The sequence below is a fragment of the Scyliorhinus canicula genome, chromosome 1 (assembly GCF_902713615.1).
Source record: "Scyliorhinus canicula chromosome 1, sScyCan1.1, whole genome shotgun sequence".
Classification (NCBI taxonomy): Eukaryota; Metazoa; Chordata; class Chondrichthyes; order Carcharhiniformes; family Scyliorhinidae; genus Scyliorhinus; species Scyliorhinus canicula.
The window spans coordinates 260033233-260059612 of NC_052146.1; the positions used below are offsets into that span (position 1 = coordinate 260033233).

The following is a 26380-nucleotide window of genomic DNA, read 5'->3' on the forward strand; positions in this document are numbered from 1 at the left end:
GTGACGCAGGTTAGTTGAATACGACATGCAGATGTCTGATTGGATAGAGGTTAGCTTGTGGGGCTTGGGGAAGAGCACTCCCTGGAATTGGGAATGATGGCAATGTTCGTGGAATAGTAATCCAGAGATCTGGGCTAATGCTCTGGAGACACAAGTTCAAATCTCATCGCGGTAGCTGGTAGAATAATCTTAAAAAAGAAAGGCTTGCATGACCATCGGATGTCTCGAAGCACTTTATAGCCAATTAAGTAATTTTTAAACTGTAGCTAACGTTGTAACATAGGAAACGTGACAGCCACGTTGCACTCAGGAAATTCCCACAAGTATCAATGTGATAATAAGCTGATGATCCGATTTTGTGATGTTGGTTGAGGAATAAAAATTGGCCAGGCCACCGGGGATAACTCCCTTGCTTTTATTCAATATAGTGCCATTGGATCTTTCCGTTCACCGAGCAGGCAGATGGGGGACTCTGCTTTAACGTCTCTGCTGAAGGGCAGCATCTCGTACAGTGCAATGTTCCCTCGTAATTGCATTGGAATGCCTGCCTTGACTTTTGTGTTCAAGTCCTGGAGAGGTGTTTGAAGCTGTAACCTTGTGATTCGGAGGCAAGTGTGCTATCAACTGAGCCGTGGCTGACCAATTTAATTTTTTTTAAAAAATAATTTTTATTGAAAAATTTTGAATTGATCCAACAACGAACCATAATAAAATACCAAAAATAACAATAATATTAGCAATCATAAACATTCGCCCCACCTCCATGAACAACACAGCATTTTAACAACAACGCAAATTAACACAATATTAAGTTCCATAATAGAAACTACAATAAGGAAACCCCCCCCCGGGGGTTGCTGCTGCTATTGACCAAGATACCTATCTTTGAGCCAGGAAGTCCAGAAAAGACTGCCATTGTTTATAGAACCCTTGTATTGATCATCTCAGGGCAAATTTGACCCTTTCCAATTTTATAAATCCTGCCATATCACTGATCCAGGTCTCCACACTTGGGGGCCTTGCATCCTTCCACTGCAGCAAGATCCTTCGTCGGGCTACTAGGGACGCAAAGGCCAGGACACCGGCCTCTTTGCACTCCCGGCTCTACCGCAACTCCAAAAATCGCGAGTCCCCACCTTGATTTGACCCTGGATCCAACCACCCTCGACACCGTCCCCGCCACCCCCTTCCAGAATCCTTCCAGTGCTGGGCATGCCCAGAACATATGGGAGTGGTTCGCTGGACTCCCCGAACATCTGGTGCACCTGTCCTCACCCCCAAAGAACGTACTCATCCTAGTCCTGGACATGTGGGCCCGGTGCAGCACCTTAAATTGGATGAGACTAAGCCTCGCACATGTGGAGGAAGAGTTGACTCTCTCCAAGGCATCCGCCCAAGTCCCGTCCTCTATCTGCTCCCCGAGTTCCTCCTCCCATTTAGCCTTCAGCTCTTCCACTGACGACTCCTCCACCTCCTGCATTACCTTATAGATGTCAGACACCTTCGGCTGACCAATTTAATTGATCAACAAATCTGGAATCAAAAGCCAGTATCGGTAACGTTGACCATGATTGTTGCAAAAACACATGAATGTCCTGAGGATGCCCTGGGTCTGAGATGATTGGCCTCATGTGAAACATGAATTGAGGCCCCACCCACCTATCTTCCTTTGTGATAACTTCCTTTGTGATAAGCTAGCCACTTGTGCTACCGTGCTGCCCTTAAAGCCCGAGCAGGGCGAACTCCACCGCCTCCTGCGCAAGGCTAAGCCTAATGCAGCTCAAAGTGGTGCACAGAGCGCACCTGAGCAGAACCCGAATGAGCAGGTTCTTCCTGGAGATGGAGGACAAATGTGAGCGGTGCCAGAGAGGCCCGGCCAACCACACCCACATGTTTTGGGCTTGCCCCAAGCTTGCTGGGTTCTGAACAGCCTTCTTCGAGGAAATGCCCACGGTTGTGGAGGTGAGGGTAAAGCCATGCCCAATAGTGGCAATCTTCGGGGTATTGGAGCAGCCAGAGCTACACATGGGGAAGGGGGCCAAAGTCCTTGCTTTCACTTCCCTAATTGCATGCCGGAGAATCCTGCTCGGCTGGCGATCGGCAGCACCGCCCAAAGGTGCAGACTGGCTCGCTGACTCTCGGAATTTCCCCACCTGGAGAAGATTAAGTATGCCATCTTAGGGTCAGAGGAAGGCTTCCTAGATACTTGGGGGCAGTTTGTCGGCCTGTTCCAAAACCTGTTCGAGGCCAGCAACGAGGAGTAAGGTAAGGAGGGGGGGAAAAACCTAGATGGGGAACCAAAGGACTGCGCAACTCGAAGGGGTGGGGGGTGGGCTGAAGGAAGGTGGGGAAACCACAAGAGAAGAGGAAGGGTGCTGAAACCAATGGGGGAGGGGGGGAATCATAGACCAATCCAGAGGGCAACAAAATGTACGTAGAGTTAGTTAAATGAAGGACAAAACAAACCTCTGTAAAATAACGTAAATTAGCACGGGCAAGAAAAATGTAATATATATACATAGCAACTGTTTATAAATATGAGAAAAGCCAATATAAAGAGTTTTTTAAAAAAAGGATGGGAAATTGTATCAACTCATGAAAAAGGAGCTTTGTTATTTTGCACCTAACATATCCTGGAACTCGAACACTGTGAACTGAAAGATTTCCAGGCTGCAGAAGCACCTCACTGATTCAAATAAGCAGAAAATATTTTGAATAATTTGTAGTAATATTTAATCCTCATTGCACAATTTCAATTCTGCGCATATTTCAGCATTGTAAAGTGATGACAGTTATAATTTTATAAATGCTTGTTTTAAAAAAAAAAGGAATAGATTTCCAGTCGAACGCATTTACACAAAGGAGCAATATTAGAATAAATCTAGTTTAATTTGGTCTCTGAATTCCCAGTTATAATTAATTCTCTTGAGAATTAGTGTGCCACTTTCTGAGCCATTGACATCCATATGGTATAGGTGTACCTGTAATGCTATCGGAAAGGAGTTCCATGTTTGTGACCCAGTGACGGCACTTGATTGGCAACCCATCCACATCCTAGACATTCACTTGCTCCACCACCAGAGCGCAGTGGCAGCAGTGTGCACCATCTACAAGCTGCACTGCAGCAAGTTGTCAAGGATTCTCAGACTACACTTTGCAGAATGTTGTTCATGTTCTCCACCAAGTCAGGTCCCGTGACCAAGTTAAACAATCATGAGTTGATGCCCCACTCTAGAACTTGATAACTTTAACTGAAGTATTCGACTATGTTGAGTGCTTCATATGGGACATTGAACTGTGGATCTATCCATCTGCGTGGCTATTAAAGATAAATGCCCCGAGACTCATTTAGGGTCTGTCCTTCTAGCACCACCCAAAAACAGATTAACTGAGCATCCATCTCCTTTGTGAAATCTTGTGCAACCCCGGTTACTGTGTTGATTTATATAACCAAATACTGCCATTCAAAGTAATTCATTGTGGGGGAATGCTTTTGCGACATTTCTAAGAGACGTGATGAGGCAAGCATAAGTACACTGTTTTTCTCCAAGATTAAAAGGTTTGCCCTAAATTGAGTGAAGTTGTGTAGAGAGTACACAGTAACTAGGAACTAGATTGAGACAGCTGTGATTCAGTTCAGTCTACAGCGCCTGGTCCAAACCAGAAACTGTAGGGTTTGGCATTCAGCTGGCAGATCGCCAGTTATTTTAAAGGTTGCATGTTGTTCAGCAACAAAGAAATAAGAGTGTCAATTCCAACCCCAGCCAGTTTATAATGTTAAGAGGGAACACTGAAAAATAAGTTATGTAAAGTTCCCAGGCACAAAACAATTTAAGTTGTACTGCTATAGTACAGTTTTTTTGCATTGAGGCACAATTGAAACTGCTGGACTTCAATTTGACAGTGACATTCGTAGGTGCCTTGCATCTTGGGCTCAATTCTAACCAAATTACTAGAGGTGTAAGAGCTGTGTATTAATGCACTGAATCAAAGTGTTCTCTACTGATTTCAATAGTGGTCCTTATCCTATTAGTACCATGTTATAATGAAGACCAGTGTGTGGGTTTTAAAAACGGCTTTATATCTCTAACGCTTAATATTTTTAATTTTCACAGCTGTTTCGGGAAGTAAGGATTATGAAGATTTTGAATCATCCCAATATAGGTAAGATTGTGTTTTAGCCCTAATAAATGTGTTCAATACAGATTAAATTGAAATAGCCATTACTTTAAAAATTTGCTCTACTTATCCTCTTCCATCAACTTGTCCGGTTCACAGGGCAGCACGGTGGCCTAGTGGTTAGCACAACCGCCTCACGGCGCTGAGGTCCCAGGTTCGATCCCGGCTCTGGGTCACTGTCCGTGTGGAGTTTGCACATTCTCCCCGTGTCTGCGTGGGTTTCGCCCCCACAACCCAAAAATGTGCAGAGTAGGTGGATTGGTCACGCTAAATTGCCCCTTAATAGAAAAAATAATTGGGTAATCTAAATTTTTTTAAAAACTTGTCCGGTTCATTTGTCTTTCCAACATACTGTTGACAAGTATTTCTTGTGTAAGAGGTGACATGTTGTCCATGCTGCACTTAATTTTTACTTTGGCTGTTCACATTTTTATTCTCTTTCCAATGTTTAACTCTCCTGAAGCCAGTGCCTCATTTTGGGAAATAGTTTTCTGGGTAGTGGGGAGGGTGGGCCCTGAATAGTGCTCAGGAGCGGTTAAATTTTGTCCTCTTAACCTCTCCCTATCCAAGGTGCGCAGAGGGTAATCATCAGCATCAGTTTGTAAGGTTGTGTTTGCTGAATGCTGGGCATGCGCAGTCAGTTGTGGTGCTTTCTAACATCTTGGCAAGCAATGGAGTCAGCTGCCAGTCACCAGGACCAAAATTGGCACTACTCAAATAATAGCAGCGATTTCTCCTTATTTTGCATGATCCACAGTTTGTACAGTGCTGTTTAAATTTTCATCTAACTGGCAGCTCAGATTCTTGGTGCTGCAGCTAATGGCAGCTTAGACCATAAGACATAGGAGCAGAATTAGGCCACTCGGCCCATCGGGTTTGCTCCGCCATTCAATCATGGCTGATATTTTCTCATCCCCATTCTCCTGCCTTCTCCCCATAGCCCCTGATCCCTTATTACTCAAGAACCTATCTATCTCTGTCTTAAAGACACTTAGTGATTTGGCCTCCTCAGCCTTCTGTGGTAAAGAGTTCCACAGATTCACCACCCCCTGGCTGAAGAAATTCCTCCTCATCTCTGTTTTAAAGGATCGTCCCTTTAGTCTGAGATGGTGTCCCCTGGCTCTAGATTATCCTACAAGTGGAAACATCCTCTCCACATCGACTCTATCCAGGCCTTGCAGTATCCTGCAAGTTTCCATAAGTTCCCCCCCTCATTCTTCTAAACTCCCAACGATTACAGACCCAGAGTCCTCAACCATTCCTCATACGACAAATTCTTCATTCCAGGGATCATTCTTGTGAACCTCCTCTGGACCCTTTCCAAGCCTAGCACATCCTTCCTTAGATACGGGGCCCAGAACTGCTCACAATACTCCAAATGGGGTCTGACCAGAGCCTTATACAGCCTCAGAAGTACATCCCTGGTCTTGTATTCTAGACCTCTTGACATGAATGCTAACATTGCATTTGCCTTCTTAACTGCTGACTGAATCTGCACCTTAGCCTTAAGAGAATCGTGAACAAGGACTCCCAAGTCCCTTTGTGCTTCTGATTTCCTAAGCAATTCCCCATTTAGAAAATAGGCTATGCCTAAATTCCCTCTTCCAAAGTACAGAACCTCTCACTTTTCCACATCGTATTTCATTTGCCACTTCTTTGCCCACTCTCCTAGCCTGTCCAAATCCTTCTGCAGGCCCCCTGCTTCCTCAATCCTACTTGTCTCTCTACAGATCTTGGTATCATCTGCAAACTTAGCAACAGTGCCTTAAGTTCCTTCTTCCAGATCATTCAGATGAAACAGTTTCCAACAAAGCAAGCTAATAGTCTGAACAGAAATTCCAAATTGCCTGGCTATCTGACAATTTTGTTATTAAATAGGCTTTATTAAAGCCAGCGACATTGCATTAGCATGGATATTACTATTCTAGTCTCCCAAGTACCTGGGCTCGAGGTCTTAAAGCCCCATGGGTTACCTACACTGCTGCGCGCACATTTAGATAGGCACATGTCAGAATAAACTCTTGTTCGGTTGAATATTGTTCATAGTATTACACCCAATATTGCATGTACTATTTCTAGATTCCAATATTCAGAGATGAAGTCACTAATAAGTGTGTTGAAATAAAATTTTGGGAATTAAGTCACTGCTGCAATTTGAAATGGGTTTCATTAATGTTATCATATACTCTCTTGTCTCATAGCCAAGAAAGAATCTCATTTGGCTGTCCCTCTCACATTGCTCGAAGCTGGTCCACCATTCAACCAGAGTACAACTGATTATCCACCTGTGAGCTATTTCCTTGGCAATGATCTAGCCTATCATTCCTTGACATGTTTTTTCTCACCATCTGCATCACACTCCGTTGACCTCCTCCTTCCTGTGTCAGCCCTCCCTCCATCATCTTCTTGCCCCCCCCCGCCGCCGCAGTGAGTTGAATCTTGCTTCTGTTATGGCCCTCAATGTGTATGGTTATCATCAAACCTCTCTCCTGCCTCACCGAGCAGGTCTCAAATAGGTTTCATCAGTCAGATCTAGAGAAGGACCAACTATGGCTGCTGACTGATGTCACCCTACACTTTCTAGTCAGCCATTGCAGCCAGGAGGTTGAGCAAGTAGAAGCCCCGGCCTATGTCGAGAGGCTTGTTGGGATGGATGCTGAGAGGTTGTTTCCATTGGTCAAGGAGTGCAAAACATTAGGGGAATCCTTGGAATTTCCCAGCCCAGGGGACTGTAGATGCTCTATCATTGAAGATATTTAAGGCTTGTAGATGCTCTATCATTGAAGATATTTAAGGCTAAGATAGACAGAATTTGGTCTCGGGCAGCTTAGGGATATGGGTTACGGGAGGGAATGGTGGAGCACGCTCGTTGGGCCATGGTAGCACAGTCGTTAGCAATGTTGCTTCACAGCTCTAGGATGCCAGGTTCGATTCCTGGCTTAGGTCACTGTCTGTGCGAAGTGTACACGTTCTCTCCGTGTCTGCGTGGGTTTCCTCCGGGTGCTCCAATTTCCTCCCACAGTCCAAAGACGTGCAGGTTAGTGAAATGGCCATGCTAAATTGTCCTTCGTTGTCCAAAATGTTTAGGTGGGGTTACAGGCTTACGGGGATAGGGTGGAGGTGTGGGCTTAAGTAGGGTGCTCTTCCCAGAGCTGGTGCAGTCTCGATGGGCTGAATGGCCTCCTTCTGCATTGTAAATTCTATGATTCTATGTGGTCTATTCCAGCTCGTTCTACTTGTGCTTTTTTTGTTCTTCCATTGATGAATGTCCTTTCCAACACTGCGGATGCAACCCTTATGCTGACATGGTAGATCTGCCTAGATCTGCACTTCAGAGTGAGCTGGGGTGTCAGAGTCTTTGACAGGTTATGTGGGGAAGAGCATTGGCAAGGGACTCACTCTCACACTCGCTCACTCACTCACTCACTCACGTGCTCTCTCGCGCACACACACTCGCTCTCTCTTTTTTTTTAAAAATAATTTTTATTGAAGAGATTTTTTACATGAAAATATTTACCCCCCCTAACCATAGACTATTACAAAATATTCCCTCTTAACAAATATCCCCCCCCCGCCCGACCCCCCGCACGCGCTGTCCCTCCCCCCCTCCCCCCCCCAAAAACAAACAAAGCAACAATTAACATCAAACATGAACTGCGAACAAATTTGCCCGCATTACAACCTTAAATAACCCACCACACCCGTTGTTCCCCCCCCCCCCGGGTTGCTGCTGCTGCGACCTCTGCACCCTATCTTTGAGCCAAAAAGTCGAGGAAAGGCTGCCACCGCCTGAAGAACCCTTGTACCGACCCTCTCAGGGCGAATTTGACCCTTTCCAACTGGATAAAGCTTGCCATGTCATTAATCCAAGTTTCCACGCTTGGAGGCCTCGCGTCCTTCCACTGTATCAGTATCCTTCTTCGCGCAACTAGGGACGCAAAGGCCAGTACTCCGGCCTCTCTCGCCTCCTGTACCCCCGGCTCCACCCCAACCCCAAAAATCGCTAGTCCCCATCCTGGTTTGACCCTGGATCCCACCACCCTCGACACCGTCCTTGCCACCCCCTTCCAGAACTCCTCCAGTGCCGGACATGCCCAAAACATATGGACATGGTTCGCTTGACTTCCCGAACACCTGACACATCTGTCCTCACCCCCAAAGAACCGACTCATCCTTGTCCCCGTCATATGGGCTCTATGTAGCACCTTAAATTGAATGAGGCTAAGCCTCGCACACGAGGAGGAAGAATTAACCCTCTCCAGGGCATCAGCCCATGTCCCATCCTCTATCTGCTCTCCCAGTTCCCCCTCCCACTTGGCTTTCAGCTCCTCTACTGATGCCTCCTCAGCCTCCTGCATTACTTTGTATATGTCCGATATCCTCCCCCCTCCGACCCAGACCCCCGAGAGCACCCTATCGCTCGCCCCCCTGCTGGGGAGCAAGGGGAACCCTTCCACCTGGCGTCTAGCAAATGCCTTCACCTGCAAATGTCGAAACACGTTGCCCGGGGGAGCCCGAATTTCTCCTCCAGCTCTCTCAGGCTCGCAAACCTCCCATCTACAAACAGATCCTTCAGCTGCCTGATGCCCACCCTGTGCCAGCTCTGAAATCCCCCGTCCATGTTCCCCGGGATGAATCTATGGTTCCCTCTTAACGGTGCCTCCATCAGACCTCCCACTTCCCCCCTGTGCCGCCTCCACTGCCCCCAGATCTTGAGGGTGGCCGCCACCACCGGGCTCGTGGTGTACCTCGTGGGAGGGAGCGGCCATGGCGCCGTTACTAGGGCCCCCAGGCTTATGTTGCCACAGGACGCCCTCTCCATTCGTTTCCAAGCCGCCCCCTCCCCTTCCATCATCCACTTGCGCACCATCGATACATTAGCCGCCCAGTAATACCCCGAAAGGTTGGGTAATGCCAGCCCTCCACTCTCCCTACTCCGCTCCAAGAAGACCCTCCTCACCCTTGGGGTGCCGTGCGCCCACACGTAGCTCATGATGCTGCTCGTCACCTTTTTGAAGAAGGCCCTAGGGAGGAAGATGGGCAAGCACTGAAATAAAAACAAAAACCTCGGCAGGACCGTCATTTTAACGGACTGCACTCTGCCCGCCAGCGACAGCGGCACCATGTCCCACCTTTTAAATTCCTCCTCCATCTGTTCCACCAGCCTAGAAAAGTTCAACTTGTGGAGAGTCCCCCAGTTCCTTGCCACATGCACCCCTAAATATCTAAAACTCTTTCCTGCTCTCTTCAACGGGAGTCTTCCGATTCCCTCTTCCTGGTCCCCTGGGTGTATCACAAATACCTCACTCTTACCCAAGTTTAGCTTGTACCCCGAAAAGTCCCCGAATTCTGCTAGCAGTTCCATCACCTCCGGCATTCCCCCTTCTGGGTCTGCCACGTATAGCAGCAGGTCGTCCGCATATAGCGATACCCGGTGCTCCTCCCCGCCCCTTGTCAGCCCTCTCCACCCCCCTGAGCCCCTCAGTGCCATCGCCAACGGTTCAATTGCCAGTGCGAAGAGCAGGGGGGACAAGGGGCACCCCTGTCTGGTCCCCCGATGGAGCCCAAAATACTCCGATCTCCTACCATTCGTCACTACACTTGCCGTCGGGGCCGAATATAGCAGCTTCACCCATTTAATAAATCCCTCCCCAAATCCAAACCGTTCCAGCGTCTCCCACAGGTACTTCCACTCCACCCTATCAAATGCTTTCTCCGCGTCCAATGCCACCACTATCTCCGCCTCCCCCTCCACTGCCGGCATCATGATGACGTTTAGCAGTCTCCGCACGTTCGTATTAAGCCTCCGCCCTTTCACAAAACCCGTCTGGTCCTCGTGTATCACCCCTGGCACACAATCCTCTATCCTGGTAGCCAGGATCTTTGCCAGCAGCTTGGCGTCCACATTCAGGAGCGAGATAGGCCTATATGACCCACACTGCACGGGGTCCTTGTCCCGCTTCAAGATCAGAGAGATCAGTGCCTGCGACATTGTCGGGGGCAGAGCCCCCCCCCTCCCATGCCTCGTTGAAGGCTCGCACCAGCACAGGGCCCACCAGATCCGCATATTTTTTGTAAAATTCCACCGGGAACCCGTCTGGCCCCGGCGCCTTCCCCGACTGCATATGCCCAATCCCCTTGACTAGCTCCTCTAACCCTATCTGCGCCCCCAGCCCCTCTACCAGCTCCTCTTGGACCTTGGGGAACCTCAGTTTGTTCAAGAAGCCCTCCATCCCCCCCTCCCCTCGTCGGCGGCTCTGACCGATACAGCTCCTTATAGAAGTCTCTGAAAACCCCATTTACTTCTGGCCCCTTCTGCACTCTGTTCCCACCCCTCTCCCTCACTCCCCCAATTTCTCTAGCCGCATCCCGCTTGCGAAGCTGATGCGCCAACATCCTACTCGCCTTCTCCCCATACTCATAAATCGCGCCCTGCGCCCTTCTCCACTGTGTCTCCGCCTTTCTGGTGGTCAACAGGTCAAACTTAGCCTGCAAACTACGCCGTTCCCCCAGCAGCCCCTCCTCTGGTGCCTCCGCATATTTCCTATCCACGTCCAGAAGCTCCCCCACCAGCCTCTCCCTCTCCTGTCTCTCCCTCCTTTCCCTATGTGCCCGTATGGAGATCAGCTCCCCCCGGATCACCGCCTTCAGGGCCTCCCATACCATCCCCACCTGCACCTCCCCCGTGTCATTAACGTCCAGATATCTTTCAATGCTCTTCCGGACCCTCTTATACACCTCCTCATCCGCCAGCAACCCCACATCCAGGCGCCACAGCGGACGCTGGTCTCGCACCTCTCCCATTTCCAAATCTACCCAGTGTGGCGCGTGGTCTGAGACCGCTATGGCCGAGTACTCCACTTCCCGTACTTTCGGGATCAGTCCCCTGCTCAATACAAAAAAGTCAATTCTAGAATAGACTCTGTGGACATGGGAGAAAAAGGAATACTCCCTCGCCCTCGGCCTCCCAAACCTCCAGGGGTCCACCCCTCCCATCTGCTCCATAAACCCCTTTAACACTTCTGCCGCTGCCGGCCTCCGACTCGTCCTTGAACTCGATCTGTCCAACACGGGGTCCAGCACTGTGTTGAAGTCCCCCCCCATGATCAGGCCCCCTGCCTCCAGGTCCGGAATGAGGCCCAGTAGGCGCCTCATGAAGCCAGCGTCGTCCCAGTTCGGGGCATACACGTTAACCATCACCACTTTCTCCCCCTGCAGCCTACCCTTCACCATGACATATCTACCCTCTTTATCCGCCACCACCTCCGCCGCCACGAACGACACCCTCTTCCCTACCAGGATCGCCACCCCTCGGTTCTTTACGTCCAGTCCTGAGTGGAACACCTGTCCCACCCACCCCCTTCTCAGGCGGACCTGGTCCGCCACCTTCAAATGGGTCTCTTGTAGCATTGCTTCAGCCCCTTCAAATGCGAGATTACTCTCGTTCTCTTGACCGGCCCATTCAGCCCCCTCACATTCCAAGTGATCAGCCGGGTCGAAGGGCGGCCCGCCCCTTTCCCCCGCCGACTAGCCATATCCTGTCACCTGCTCGCCCCGAGTCAGCCCTCCCTTTCTGACCCGCTCCCCATGGCGATGGCGCCCCCCCCCCCCACCCCCCCCCCCCCCCCCCCCACCCCTCCAGTCCTCAACTTCTCCTCCCTGGCCTTTTCAGCAGCAACCCGGTGGCCCCCCCCCCCAAAAAAATACGGCCAAGTGAAAATCCAACCAAAAGAAAGCCACGTGTCCAGCTTAAAGTACCAGAGCGGCAACGACCGCCAAGTATCCCCTGGTTCTAGTTCGAGTCCAGCTTTTCTTCCTGGACAAAGGCCCACGCCTCCTCCGGGGACTCGAAATAGTGGTGCTGGTCCTTGTAGGTCACCCACAAGCGCGCTGGCTGCAGCATCCCGAATCTGATTCTCTTGGCATGCAGCACCGCCTTCGTCCGGTTGAACCGGGCCCGCCGCTTTGCCACCTCCGCACTCCAGTCCTGAAAGATCCTCACCGTCGAGTTCTCCCATTTGCTGCTCCTCTCTCTCTCTTGGCCCACCTCAGCACCCTCTCCCGGTCACTGAATCGCTGGAACCGAACCAGCACCGCCCTCGGGGGTTCGTTTGCTCTTGGCTTCCTGGCCATTACTCTGTAGGCCTCCTCCAATTCCAGGGGCGAAGGGACGGCCCCTGCCCCCATCAGTGAGCCCAGCATTTCTGCCACATACCCCTGGAGGTCCGACCCCTCCAGCCCTTCTGCCAGGCCCAGGATCCTCAGGTTTTTCCGCCTCATGCGGGTATCCATCTCCTCCAATCGGTTTTGCCATCTCAGGTGGAGTGCCTCGTGCACCTCCACCTTTCCCACGAGGACCGTGGCCTCCTCCTCCCTCACAGTCATCTCCTGCTGCAGCTCCCGAATTGACGCCTCTTGGGTCGCCTGTGCCCCCATCAGCCTGGTGGTCGTCGCGTTCATCGACTCCAGCAGCTCCACTTTCAGCTCCGTGAAGAAGCGCAGGAGAACGGCCTGCTGCTCCTCCGCCCATTTCCTCCAGTCCTCGGGTGCGCCGCCGGCCGCCATTTTGGATTTCTTCCCCCGCTTTTTTCGGGGAGCTGCTGCCGTTTTTTTTCCTGCCCCACTTCGGGTGACGACCATAAATATTTCGGGGTTCTCCTCTGGGAACCTTCCCCCACCGGGAATTGCCGTTCCAGCGCCGTTAGGGGCCCTCCAATCGGCCCGAAAACACCTTCCTAACAGGAGCAGCCAAACGTGCGACTTAGCTGGTCATAGCCGCAACCGGAAGTCCACTCACTCTCTCTCACTCACACACTCACACTCACACACTCACACTCACACACACACACACACACCCATAATCTAAGGTCCCACCCAGTCAAATTACCCCCTCTGTTTTGATTTGATACTCCATACAGTCTAATCCCACTCTTCCATTTTAGAATCATAGAAGTCTACAGCCCAGAAAAGGCCCTTCAGCCCATCATGTATGTGCTGGTCAAAAACAGCCACCTATGTATTCTAATCCAATTTTCCAGCACGTGGCCTATAGCCTTGTATGCCTCGACATCGCAAGTGCAGCTTTTTAAATGTTATGAAGGTCTCTGCGTCCACCACCCTTTCATGCAGTGAGGTCCAGACTCCCATTCCTCACATCCCCTCTAAGCCTCTTGCCCCTTATCTTAAATCTCTGCCCCTGGTCATTGATCCCTCCACCAAGGGGAAACGTTTCTTCCTGTCTACTCTCTCTATGCCCCTCATAATTTTATACATCTCAATCATGTGACCCCCTCAGTCTTCTCCGTTCCTCCAAGGAAAACAACCTCAGTGTATCCAATCTCTCTTCATAACCTAAACGCTCCAGTCCAGGTAACTCTGCCCCCTTTCCAGTGCTATCACACCCCTCCTGTTATGTGGATTCCAGAACTGCACAAAATGCTCCAGCTCTGGCCTAACCAACATTTTATACAGTTTCAGCATAACCTCCCTATTCTGCCTCGACTAATAAAGACAAGTATGTCATATGCTTTCTTTTTTTTTTTAGGAAACATTTTATTGAGGCATTTATAATTTTAACATTTTTACATATTAACATTCTAAATAACAGAACGGTCCGACACATGCAAAAACCCCACAGTAACATACCCAACTTCCCCCCGCCCTAACTCCCTAGCTACCCATATGTTAGATTCTCTGTCCTTATACTCCTCTTCCATGCCTTCTCTCTCCACCCCTCCCCCAACCACCCCCATTCTGTTGCCGGTCAGTTTTCCTTAAAGAAGTCGATGAACGGCTGCCACCTCTGAGCGTACCCCTGTATTGAACCCCTTAAGGCGAACTTTTTCTTCTCCAGCCTGAGAAACCCTGCCATGTCACTGACCCACACCCAATGACTTTGGAGGCTCCGAGTCCCTCCATCCCAGCAAAACCCATCTCTGGGCCACCAGGGAGGCAAAGGCCAAAACGTCGGCCTCTCTCCCCTCCTGGGCCCCCGGGATCTCTGACACCCCAAATATTGCCATCTCTAGACTCTGAGTCACTCTCCCTTCCAGGATCTCTGACATGATATCTGCGAATCCCTGCCAGAATCCCCTCCGCTTCGGACACGCCCAAAACATATATACATGTGTGGGCTTGCCCCGCACCTCCCACATCTGTGCTCCACCTCCTCAAAAATCCTACTCATCCGGGCCACAGTCATATGAGTCCTGTGGACCACTTTGAACTGGATCAGACTAAGCCAGGCACACTAAGTGGATGCATTGATTCTTTTCAGGGCCTTCTCCCATAGCTCGACTTCCAACTTCCTCTTCACCTCCCAAATTGGGATCCTTCCCACTCCATCAATTCCTTATATATTTCTGAGACCCCCCCCCCACCGCAACCCTTGTTTTTGACATCACCTTATCTTGTAGTCCCCTTAGGGAGAGGCGAGGGAAGCTTAGAACCTGCCTCCAGACAAAGTCCCGTACCTGCAGGTACTGAAATCTGTTCCCACCCGGTAACTCAAACTCCTTCTCTAGGTCCTCCAGGCTCGGGAAACCCTCCTCAATGAAGAGATCCCCAAATGCTCCTATCCAGCAGCAGCACCCCCCCCCCCCTCGCCGGAGTGAACCGGTCCACCGGTGGTTACAGCCTGTCCAACTCCGCCCGCTCAGGCTTCTCCTTATGTGCCCGAATTGAGATGAGTTCCCCCCCCAATAACCGCCTTCAGTGCCTCCCGCACCACCCCCGGAAACCTCACCTGTATAATTGATCTTTATATATTCCCAAATGGACCGATCCTGCCTCGGATCCAGGACCGTGTTGAAATCTCTCCCCATAAACAGTCGATATGAATCCAGGTCTGAGATCTGCTTTCTTAACCACTTTATCCACCTGCCCTGCTACCTTAAAGAACTGGTGTACATGCACGTCGAGGTCCCTCTGATCCTAAGTTCTTCCCAGGGTCCTGCCGTTTAACATTAATTCCCTTGCCTTGTTTGTCCTGCTCAAGTGCATCACCTCACACTTCTCCAATTGAATTCTATTTCCCATCACCTAATTTGACCAGCCCGTCTATATCCTCCTGTAATCTGTAGGTATCAGCAGAGGCTGGTTTAGCACAGGGCTAAATTGCTGGCTTTTAAAGCAGACCAAGGCAGGCCAGCAGCACGGTACAATTCCCGTAACAGCCTCCCCGAACAGGCGCCGGAATGTGGCGACTAGGGGCTTTTCACAGTAACTTCATTTGAAGCCTACTTGTGACAATAAGCAATTATTATTTCATTTTTCATTTCATCTAAGGTTATCCCATCGCTATTTAGCACCCCACCAATTTTTGTATGATCCACAAAATTACTGATCAACCCTCTTATATTCAAGTCCAAATCATTTATATAAACCACAATCAGGAAGGGCCCCAATACAGATCCCTGCGAGACCCCACTAACACAGGCTTCCAGTCAGAAAAACACCAACCATCACCCTCTACTTCCTGCCATTCAGCCAATTCTGGTTCCAATTTCCTGCTCTCTTACCTTCACTGTCAGTCTCCCTTGTGGGACCTTATCATCAAAAGCCTTGCGGAAGTCCAAGTAAACTACATCAAATACATTGCCCTCATCTCACCTGGTCACATTTCAAAAAATTAAATAGTTTCCTGGTTTATCCCTTCCTCCCTTCTTGAATAATGGTACCACATTGGAAATTCTCCATCACCTCTCCTGTATCTAGAGGGGAATTGGAAATTATTGCCAGTGCTCCTGCTATTTCCTCCCTTGCCTCAATTGCCTCTGACATCCCTCCATGTCCCATCCAGCCATCTCGAATTGGCAGGCTGTTCCTATGTGTGATTTCTACAATCTCATCACCCCATGTGAGTTACCGGTACATTTGGTCTCATGCTGATCAGGCAACCAAGCTGTTAACAACTGGGCCGGAGGGGATCTTCCAGCAAAGTCTCAGGGTGTCTTCTGACATAGCAACATAGCTTTGTTCTTGTGAACTGCAAGGCGCAAGCAGTGTGTTAAGAGGTTTCCAACTTTCATCTCCAAATGGAAAGCGGCTCTGAACACATTCCCATTGTTAATTGAGACAAGATCTTGTGGGATATTGGAAATGGGCAGGCATATGGAGTCAGATCACAGAGCAGCCCTCCTCCTCCCATTGAATAGTGTGAAAGTTTTTGAGGGTGCTATTATCTCCCCTCCCGTTGCTATGTTCCCACCTTGTTGCACTGCACTGAAGCCTTCCCAGTGTGCCCCTGGTCCCAAGATGATGTGAGATCTCAGTTATTCATGATTATTGCCAGCTTCAGCCTGCTTATTGCTCCTCTCGGAATAAATTTCTCCACATACAGCTGGCAAGTTTTATTCGTTTATTTACTCATTTCATTGGGAGCTGAACACTCATCAAAGGAAAACTTCAAACTCCGGGGCCAACTCGCCAAACCCCACCTCAGCCCAGGATCGCAGCAAAACTAAGTACAAAAGTTGTCTTATTGGATTATGCTCGCCAGGCAGTTCCCTGATTGCTGGGATTTTGTGGTGGTTGTGCATGATGCCTGTTGTCAATTCCATTGCACTGTTCTGTTGCTCCTTCTGCCATGAAGCTGTAGAGAGCCTTGTGAGGGAGAATCCAGTAAGAAAGCATGTGTTAATGGCATTGATTGAGACGGACAGTCTGGTTAGGAGAAGCAATGCAAATTGCCATTTCAATATCAATGGTTCAGCTGTGTTGCACTACATTCGAGTGGCTGTCGGACGGCTAACATTCTGTGAACTGAGTGTTGCTGACCCAGATCCGCTCTTCTCTTTGGCGACATCCTCCTCATCCTTGGTGCTGATCCCGGTTACGACCTCTGTGTTGCCATCATCCTATTGAACCGTAGCCTGGCCCAAGTACCTTTCTCCTCCACCACCTCAGCATCCTCCTCCTCAACCGATAAAAACACAGATAAATTTACTCTGGAGCTGGAGACATAGAGCCTCAGTGAATAAAAAAAGTCTCTTCATTTTTTTTTAAGAAAAAGTTGTTTTAAATTCCCTTTTCAGCAAAATAATTCAGCTTTTGGTTTCAAAAAAATTGTGTGCCGTCTCTCTCTCACTGCAGCTAAACAACTGCCAGAACTTGATCCTTCAGATGTCACCAACCACGTGGACATATCTTAGTTGTACATGTGGGTGATGCCAATATGCTAGGACATAATTATGTCAGCATGTACTTGATGCATGTGCAATGGACTAGGCGCCGCTGGGTGACATTGTTAAATTTCTGCGCATGCACGAACCTGTATACCTGGGCAGGATGATGTTGGCAGCCTCTTGCGTTTGCAGGAGTTAGTGTATATGGAAATGTTAGCTCTACATAAAAGCAAATTACTGCGGATGCTGGAATCTGAAACCAAAGAGAAAATGCTGTAAAATCTCAGCAGGTCTGGCAGCATCTGTAGGGAGAGAAAAAAGCTGACGTTTCGAGTCCAGATGACCCTTTGTCAAAGCTCTATCTGAGTAAGTGATATAATCATAATGAACGCACAATGACTTTTCCCTGTAATGTATTATAGAATGGCTCTTCTGGGGGCAGCACGGTGGCACAATGGTTAGCATTGCTGCCTACGGCGCTGAGGACCTGGGTTCGAATCCCGGCCCTGGGTCACTGTCCGTGTGGAGTTTGCACATTCTCCCCGTGTCTGCGTGGGTTTCACCCCCACAACCCAAAGATGTGCAGGGTAGGTGGATTGGCCACGCTAAATTGCCCCTTAATTGGAAAAAATAATTGGGTACACTAAATTTTTAAAAAAGAATTAAAGAAAAAAGAATGGCTCTTCTGAAATGGCTCACTGACGACAATCCGCATCTAATTAGGTTGAAGCCCTATCATTATCATTTACATACTTTTTGTGCAGTTTTTGGTTGGGGGGGAAATAAAGATGACAAATCCTCGTACTGACTTGTGTGACAAATCTGTGTTTGATAATTGGCTTATGGGAACTGCTGCTCTTTGTTTCCCTTATGTGAGTTTCAGAAGCTAAATCCTTAATTAGTTTATGTTCTTTCCGATGTTCACTCGTCTCATTTTTAGCTGCTGGGGATTAAGTGGAACAATATCCTTAAGTGCCTGTATTTGAGGCCACGTTCCACAGAATGATCATCGCAGAAGTAACAATTCACTTGAAGTTCATGAAAGAATGCACAAAATGCAACACCTCTCATTCAGGAATAATATAATATCTGTGGCCTATCTTCTGTCTAACCAACACATTGTGAGAAACATGGGACAGACTCTGGAAATATGAATGATTACAGAAAATAAATGATATTGTGTTGTTATGATTCCAATTGGTGCTACTATTAGACTGAAAGGTCACAGAATGGACCCTGGCTCGAAAAACCATAGCGTTTTATTTCTTTTAGAAAACATGGAGGAACAGAATCATAGGACTGCCAACTAGCTTATAGTAATAAGGAAAAATCATTTATTAAACATGAAACGGATGGTTAATAAACTATTCCTTTTCTCCCCCTTATCTTCACAAATGTACACAGATTTCAAGGATACCGTCCCACTCTGAAGCCAAATGGCCGATGCCACTCAATCGATCTTTTGCAGATTTCTCCTTGAATTTCCCCAAGATGATTATCACAAGTATTTCCAAGCTCCACACTTTAAAATCTTTTTTCAAACAATGCTTTCCATCAGCTGTTTTCATCAAGAATCCGCCTCCAGGTTTTCCAACTATCCTTTCAAACAAAACATCCTCCTGACTGTTTTGACAAGGATCCACCTCTAGGCTTTTCAAGTCTCCTCTAAGGGTTCCTTTGTCTTGAATGTTATTGCACAAACTCCGAAATCCAGTCACTGATTGTTCCACAATAATTTCACCTAATGTCTCACAAACAGTAGTAAGATATCACAAACCTTCAGATAGGTTTCTCGCTTTTCACTAGCCAACTCTTTCTTATCTCCCTCTTCACTAAACAGTACTGTGTCCAAGTTCCAGCTCCTACTTTCTTTTAACTTGAGGCTTTCTAGGCATCTCTCTTCATTTCTCTAGTTTCCTTAACTAGATGTTCTTTCGATTTTTTTGAACTGGCTTTCTCAACCATTATTCAATTGTGTGGCTTTTCTTCTAGCAAAGCTGAGAACTGCTCACCTTCCAGCTTCTTATCAGCAACTGCTATAAATTCAGTTAAACATAATTTCAGAAAGCCTTCCTACTCTAAAGGTGCCCTTCATTGCTAAGCAGCATCTCTTTCCTTCTCCAAACTTGTTTACTTTTCATGCCGTAAGCCTCTCAAAGGATAATAGACACAGTTTGAAGTAAAACCAAAACCCCCATGTATGCATACACCTTTGTTTAACATGAATTGAATTAGAATTTTACTCCTCTTACACAGAAGCACTGAATTAAAACTACGCTTTATTTCTTCAACTTTCCTTTTCTGCCACTGTCCAGGTGGAACCCTGTGATTACCTGTTTATTTGAAGGCAGACTCCTCGGGATGATTCCCCGTTGCCTTGCATGGCCATGGTAGGAATCTAATGCAGGCATGGGCTTTGAGGACTCCAGTCAACTCCGGGTCATCCACACTGATGCAGGGGCGTCCCTCCCGGCCACACCAGTGGCAACTGTTGGGGTCAGTAATGAAGAGGGTGAGGAGACACTGCCAACCCTATGGTTGTCCTGAGACAAACGCCACGAAACAGCTGACATGCGCTCCTCTTCTATCTGTGTGTGCAATGGCACCATCCTGTTTTCCTGAGGGGAAAGAGGCTCCTGGAGGAAGGTGCTGCTACCTCGTTATCCTCTTGCCTAGCAAGTGCCACACTGAGCCCATGACAAGAGCGATGGAATGCAGGTTAGGCACCTGTGGATGAAATGCTTGACCTGATTCTCCATTACATCGCCATCCTCTTCTTGGATGAAGCCATGCGCTGAAATGCCTGGGACATCACGCTCACTGACCCAGTTCAGGGGGGGGGGGGGGGGGGGCAGCAATGTCAGGGCTCATGAGGGAGATGGGGGTGTGGACCTGTGGAAATTTTTGCACCCGAGGGATCGGGAGTTTTCTCTTTTCTCTCTGGTGCACAAGGTGTTCAAGGATTGACTGTTTTGTGGTAGGAAAGGCGCTGTTGGCTGGAATTAAGAGAGCAGAATACTCGACAATTGTAAACTCTTGAGCACGCTCCCCATTGGGTGGACGTGGTATTGGACATGGGGGCAGCCCAGAAGCTGGGGTGGAGGATAGATGTGAGCTTGTTGGCAGATTGGAACTTCTGTGACAAGATGGAGAAGATGATTGAGCAGTATGCGGGGTTCAATTGCACGAGGGAGGGTTCTCAGTTAGTGATTTGGGAGGCCCTGAAGGTGGTGGTGAGGGGGAGGTGATTTTGTTTAAGGCCAAGGTGAATAGGGAGAAGAGGGAGGAACGGCAACGACTGATGGAAGAGATTTTGGAGGTGGATGGGAGATATGTGGGGGACCTGGAGCTGGGGATCCTGGCAAAGAGGAAGGAATTGGAGGCGAGTATTCACCTATGGGGAAGCAATGCGGCAGTTGAGAAGGGCGAGGGGGACTGTTTATGAGTACGGGAAGAAGGCAGCCGTATGTTGGCAGCTCAGCTCCGTAGGGAGGCCGCAGCGAGGGAAATGGTTCGGGTGGGGGGACAGGGCGGTAGAGTTGGTGGCACCTCTGGAACAGATCAATGAGGTGTTCGAGGCGTTCTATGGGCACTTGTGTCAGTCAGAACCACCAGAGGAGGAGCAGGAGATGAGGGAATTTCTGAATGTGTTAGAGTGTCCAACATTGGGGGAGATGAAGAAGCCAGGGTTGGAGGAGCCGATGAGGGTGGAGGAGGTGAAGGTGGTAATCGGGAGGATGGAGGCAGAGACGGTGGCGGGGCCAGATTGGTTCCCGGTCAAATTTTCTAAAAGATTTTTGAGCTCGGCTGGCGCCATTGATGGTAGAAATGTTCAAGGATGCAATGGACAGGGGTGTCTTGCTACAAACAATGGGGCAAGCCTCCATCTCGTTGTTGCTTATGGAGGATAAGGATCCAGTGGGGTGTGGGATGAACAGGCCCATATCTCTGCTGAATGTAGACGCCAAGATATTGGCCAAGGTGAAGGAGGTAAGGTTGGAGGGGTGTCTTCCAAAGGTGATTGGGGAGGATCAGACGGGGATCGTAAAGGGAAGACTGTTGTCCTTGAATGTGAGGAGGCTGTTGAATGTGATGCTTTCTCAGCTGAGGCAAGGGAGACAGAAGTGATGCCATTTAATGCGGAGAAGGTGTTTTATAGGGTGGAGTGGGGTTAGTTGATGTCTATGCTGGAGAAATTTGGGATTGGGCCAAAGATTGCGGCTTGGTTGCAGCTGTTACATAAGAAGCCGATGGCGAGCGAACGACTAGTATCAATTCTGTCAATTTAGCGTGGCCAATCCACCTAACCTGCACATCTTTGGGTTGGGGGGGTGAAACCCATGCAGACCCGGGGAGAATGTGCAAACTCCACACGGACAGTGACCCAGGGCCGGGATTCGAACCCGGGTCCTGTGTCCGTAGTCCCAGTGCTATCCACTGGGCCACATGCTGCCTACGTTCCTCCCTCTGTTTGCATTGTATGTAGAGCCCTTGGCCATTGCGCTGAAGAGCTCGGGTTTGTGGAAGGCGATGGGGTGGGGGGTGGTAGAGGACAGGATGTCCTTGTATGCAGACAACTTGTTGCTGTATAATGTGGAGCCAAGCTCTTCGATGGGGAGTATAATAGGGTTGCTTCAGGGATTTGTACAAATTGAATTTGGGGAAATGCGAGTACTTTATGATCTCCCCTCCAGGGACGGGAGTGGGGGTGGGGGTGCTGCCATTCGGTCTGGCAGCATCGTACTTTAAGTATTTAGGGGTGCAGTTGGCCCTGCAAACCATGTGCATCTGTTTTTGTCCTGCCTGAATTTGGGAAAGGTTTTGGGGAATGGGGTTCTGCATGTGTATGTGGAGCCTGGTCCCCTAGAAGCAAATTCTGGTTGTTGGACCAGACGGAGCTGCAGGTGGGTGCTGGGCAGATGTTTTAGCCTTCGCTTCAATGATTGCTTGCAAGTGGGTCTTGCTGGGGTGGAGGTCATCTTCTCCGCCCTGTGCCTCAGCATGTGTCGGGGGGGGCGCTGTTGGGAGTTTCTGACCCTGGAAAAAGTGAAATTTGCTCTTAAGTGGGGGTGAGTTACAGGTACTACAATTATTGGGGTTTGTTTATTTTGCATTTTGGGGAGTTAGTTCCCATTGATAGACGGGGGGGGGGGGGGGGGGGGGGGGGAGCTTTGTGGGTTGGGGATTTGTGGGGTTGTTGCAAATTGTAAAAATGTTGAAAATTTGTAGAATAAAATATTTTTTATATTTAAAAAAAAAAAATACCTGGGGCACGGCAGAACTTACAGCAAGCATGGACTCTTGCATACCCTGTGCAAAGCTATGTATAATCATTGGCATCTCTGCCATTTTCCCCCTTGCCTCTGGTGCATGGCCAGCAGGCACCTTCTGGCCACGACCAGAGACCTGCCATCATTTTGGGGCTCAGAAGGGGGCCTGATCCGCAGCAGTCTTCCAATCATCTGAAGACCTGGCTGACACGTCCTCCCTCAGCTGCTGGGAGGTATTTGTGTTGTGCTCACCAGACTGGGCTCCAAAATTTACATGCAGACCCTCTGTGGATCCTATGCTGGCAGAGGTGGCTGATGAAGCAGCTGACAATGCATCCTCTGGTGCACTGGCTGCTTGGTCCCCAGTGCTGGAGTCTTCTGGCTCCCGCTTTGGCTGCAGCCTGGTCCTTGGATGAATGATGGATGACCTGTAATAATAATCGCTTATTGTCACTAGTAGGCTTCAATGAAGTTACTGTGGAAAAAACCCTAGTCGTCACATTCTGCCGCCTGTTCAGGGAGGCCAATACGGGAAGTGCTGGCATTGTTCTGCACTGCAAGCCAGCTATTTAGCCCGCTGTGCTAAACCAGCCCCTAAACCTGTGATGAAGAACAAAGAAACACTTTAAAAATCATCAAAGTTTGATGTTTCACGTTTCGTTGCATGCATCCTATGAGCTTGTATGTCACCAGCAAGATGGTTGCTTCTTCTCCCTTACTCCTGGCTGGACAACCCTCACCGTCTGCCATCTATCACATTCCCTTCTTGCAAGTGATCTCTATTAGCCCCTCCTCAGCAGCTGTGAGGAGCCTTGGATCAGGAAACCTCCCTTCTTGCAGGAATTATGGGTCATCTTGTTATGCAAGATAAAGTTGACAAGTCAAGGGACACCTAAAACCCTTGTCTGCATGCATTCCTACCACACGTACTGGCCTGTCATATGCGTGTTGCTTCAAGCGCACGCAATTGGTGAAATTTCAGATGCTTTGGCCTCAGTTGTCATGTGGCGGCAAGGCCCATCGCACATTCACCCTTCTGGCATAGGTGCCCACTCGCACACATACATTATTGATAAGCATGCGAGAAATTCCAGTTTAATGTGCGACATTGGCACTTAGCCTTGAGGATCAAAGTCCGTCATTGACCCGTTTCCTGCACTGGTCCTAGGTTCGGCGGGTAACCACATCACCTCTGCAATCTCCGTTCAGGCTGCCTTGGTCTGGTGGAAGGGCTTTCTTATGCCATCGTCAAGAAAGAGCACCTCCTGCCTTTCCCTGACACCCTGGAGGTGACCCATGCAGGTAGGCATCGCTGAACCATGGGGCTGGTCTGCCTCAGTGGTCACTCATTTCTCCAACATGTATTGGCAGTCTCAAGCAAGCTATGAGTTGTCCAGGCAGTGATGCATCATGTTTGATCAAAAGGTTCTTTAATAGACCGCCCAGAGATGCAGCGTTGTCAGTTTGACAGCAGGCTTCACTAATAAAAAGCTTCCCCCGCTGCTAAATTGCACGTCCCTTGCAATGAACCTGCTGCCTCTTCGAATTTTCATTATAATCGAGTGGGAAAAGGCAGAAAGAGAGAAAGTGGAAGTGGCATTCCGCACTGGTTATAACATGGGAAATGACATGCTGTTGATAAAATCCTAGCCATGATCATATCAAACATGAATGAATTTTATTTTTAAGGCCAATTAGAACTAATTTTGTCTGTTTAAAGGAAAATTCGCAGTTGGAGACAGGGTCAACCTCAATTGAAGCAAACTAGCTTGTCACACCCAATAGGATAGTTAGTGATGAGGTATTTGAATATTGCTTCCACCTGTGAAATTGTATCACAGATCTGTCTACAAAATTGGCACCATTAGGACAGCAGGAGATGCTTTCAAAATAATATTAGTAGCTCGGGGGAAGACGGTGGCACAGTATTGATGTCACTCTGGACCAGTAATCCAGAGGCACGGCCCAGGGGATATTTAAGTTAATAAAATCTGGAATTAACCGCTAAATTACCATGAAAGAGAGAAAGTGGAAGTGGCACTCCGATTTTGTCATAAAAACCCATCTGGTTCACTAATGTCCTTTGGGGAAGGGAATCTGCCATCCTTACCTGAACTGGCCACAGGTATCTCCAGAGCCACAACAATGTGGTTAACTGGCCCCTGAAATGGTTCAACGGCAATTAGGGATGAGCAACAAATGCTGGCCTTGCCAGCAATGCCCATGGCCCAAGAAAGTTGGAAAAAAAGACTAGTACCAAATGTTTTAGAACGTTTTGGAGGTACAGGTCATTGGTATACAACTGGTGCATTGTATAAATATGATCTTTTTGGCCCGCAGGTCAATAATGAAGCATATTTCGTTTTAAGAATAACATTTATCCAGCCCACTGAAATTTCATTTGTAACAATTGACTCTGTGTCATGGAGAGCAAGCCACCAACTCTGTTGCCTTATTGGAAGTATGGTGCGTACTGCATTGGATTATTCAATCTGGGTTAGGGATGTATTTAGAACAAGATTCCGAAACACAGTTCAGACTATTAAATGATTTATTTCCTAATTGGAATCACAACTTGAGTATGGAAGCATTATTGTTACAAAAATGTACGTATAGATTCAGAAAATTGCCTTGATTGCTTTAGTATAAGCTTGCCCTTTCTGAAAGAATTGTGATATTGCTGTTACAATGACCAGAGTAATGCAGCCCTCAAGTGTTCATTGAACAGTTTGACTGATACTTATGGCAAATCTTTTTTCTCCCTTCTCTTTCTAGTCAAGTTATTTGAAGTAATTGAAACTGAGAAAACACTATATTTAATTATGGAGTATGCAAGTGGAGGTAAGTTTAAGACTTTGGTTGTAACTAGTTACTGATGCATGGTATGTGGTTATTGGAGTTGGACAAACTCGCTGAAATAACTGGAGTGCTGACAGTTGCGGAATTGACCTCACAATTTGAGTTTGGCATTTAAAAAAAAACTCAGCCATTTGTTTTTCAACATTCAGTACTTGTCTTTACCAGATTTTTTCCCCTTGTCAAAAATTATTTTTTGGGCATGTTATCTCTACCTCTTCCTGCTAGCCCCAGGTTCCTGTGTAACCTGGTACAAAGACAATCAAGTCGACAGTTTGACACCAGGGAAAATGGGAAATTCTTGGGAGGATTAGAACCGATGGATTTGACTCTGTTTTGTTAACTGATAGTGAAACAATCTGGGTTTTTTTCTATTTTGAAAAGGAAATCAAGAACGTTAATATTAAGTTTATTGCTTTTTAACTACTGCCAGTGCTGATTGCATGAGTTAGCTCCTTTTAGTGTTTAGGCATGTTTGAGGCTTCTTTTCAACATTGCATCGTCTGTTGAGCTAAGAGTGGAAAATTGTATAATTTATCTGGAATCTAATCCACAGCACATTATAACTAAAAGATTGGATTATGCTAAGTTATCTTAAAATTCTGAATACTTCTATCAGCCAGTGCGAGTATGCTCAGTTTTGTTTCCTGTTGAATAATGCAATTCTTTACAATTACCATAATTTTTATGTCTATAATTCTCTACATTGTTCCAGCCATTTCCTTTTAAACTCTGCCCCAGAAAATTATAGGGTGGCATCATGTTAAATTGTGTGACAATAGAGCTTCTAGTGCCAGTACCGTACCTAGTGTATCTAATTTAATCTAAAAATACAGCAGGAAAACAACACTGGAACGCAGAGTAATGCTGGGCTGGATGTATCAGACTGGTCGCAGAATTTTGCTCCCCAAGCCTTGTCCATCTTTCAAATAAGTCTGCCCCATTCTGCTC

General features: G+C 48.1%; 1 protein-coding gene across 4 annotated transcripts in view; it reads left to right on the forward strand.

Moving 5' to 3' along the window:
• mark1 (MAP/microtubule affinity-regulating kinase 1) overlaps positions 1 to 26380 on the forward strand; it is a 238545-nt gene that overhangs the window by 149899 nt on the left and 62266 nt on the right. For 3 of the 4 annotated variants that reach the window (XM_038812042.1, XM_038812032.1, XM_038812040.1), the window contains exons 4-5: positions 4116 to 4164; positions 25349 to 25414. In XM_038812042.1, the coding sequence (XP_038667970.1) occupies positions 4116 to 4164; positions 25349 to 25414 (115 nt within the window). Of the gene's footprint in view, positions 1 to 4115; positions 4165 to 23741; positions 23876 to 25348; positions 25415 to 26380 lie in introns of all 4 variants that reach the window. The other variant, XR_005462366.1, reaches the window with a different exon arrangement.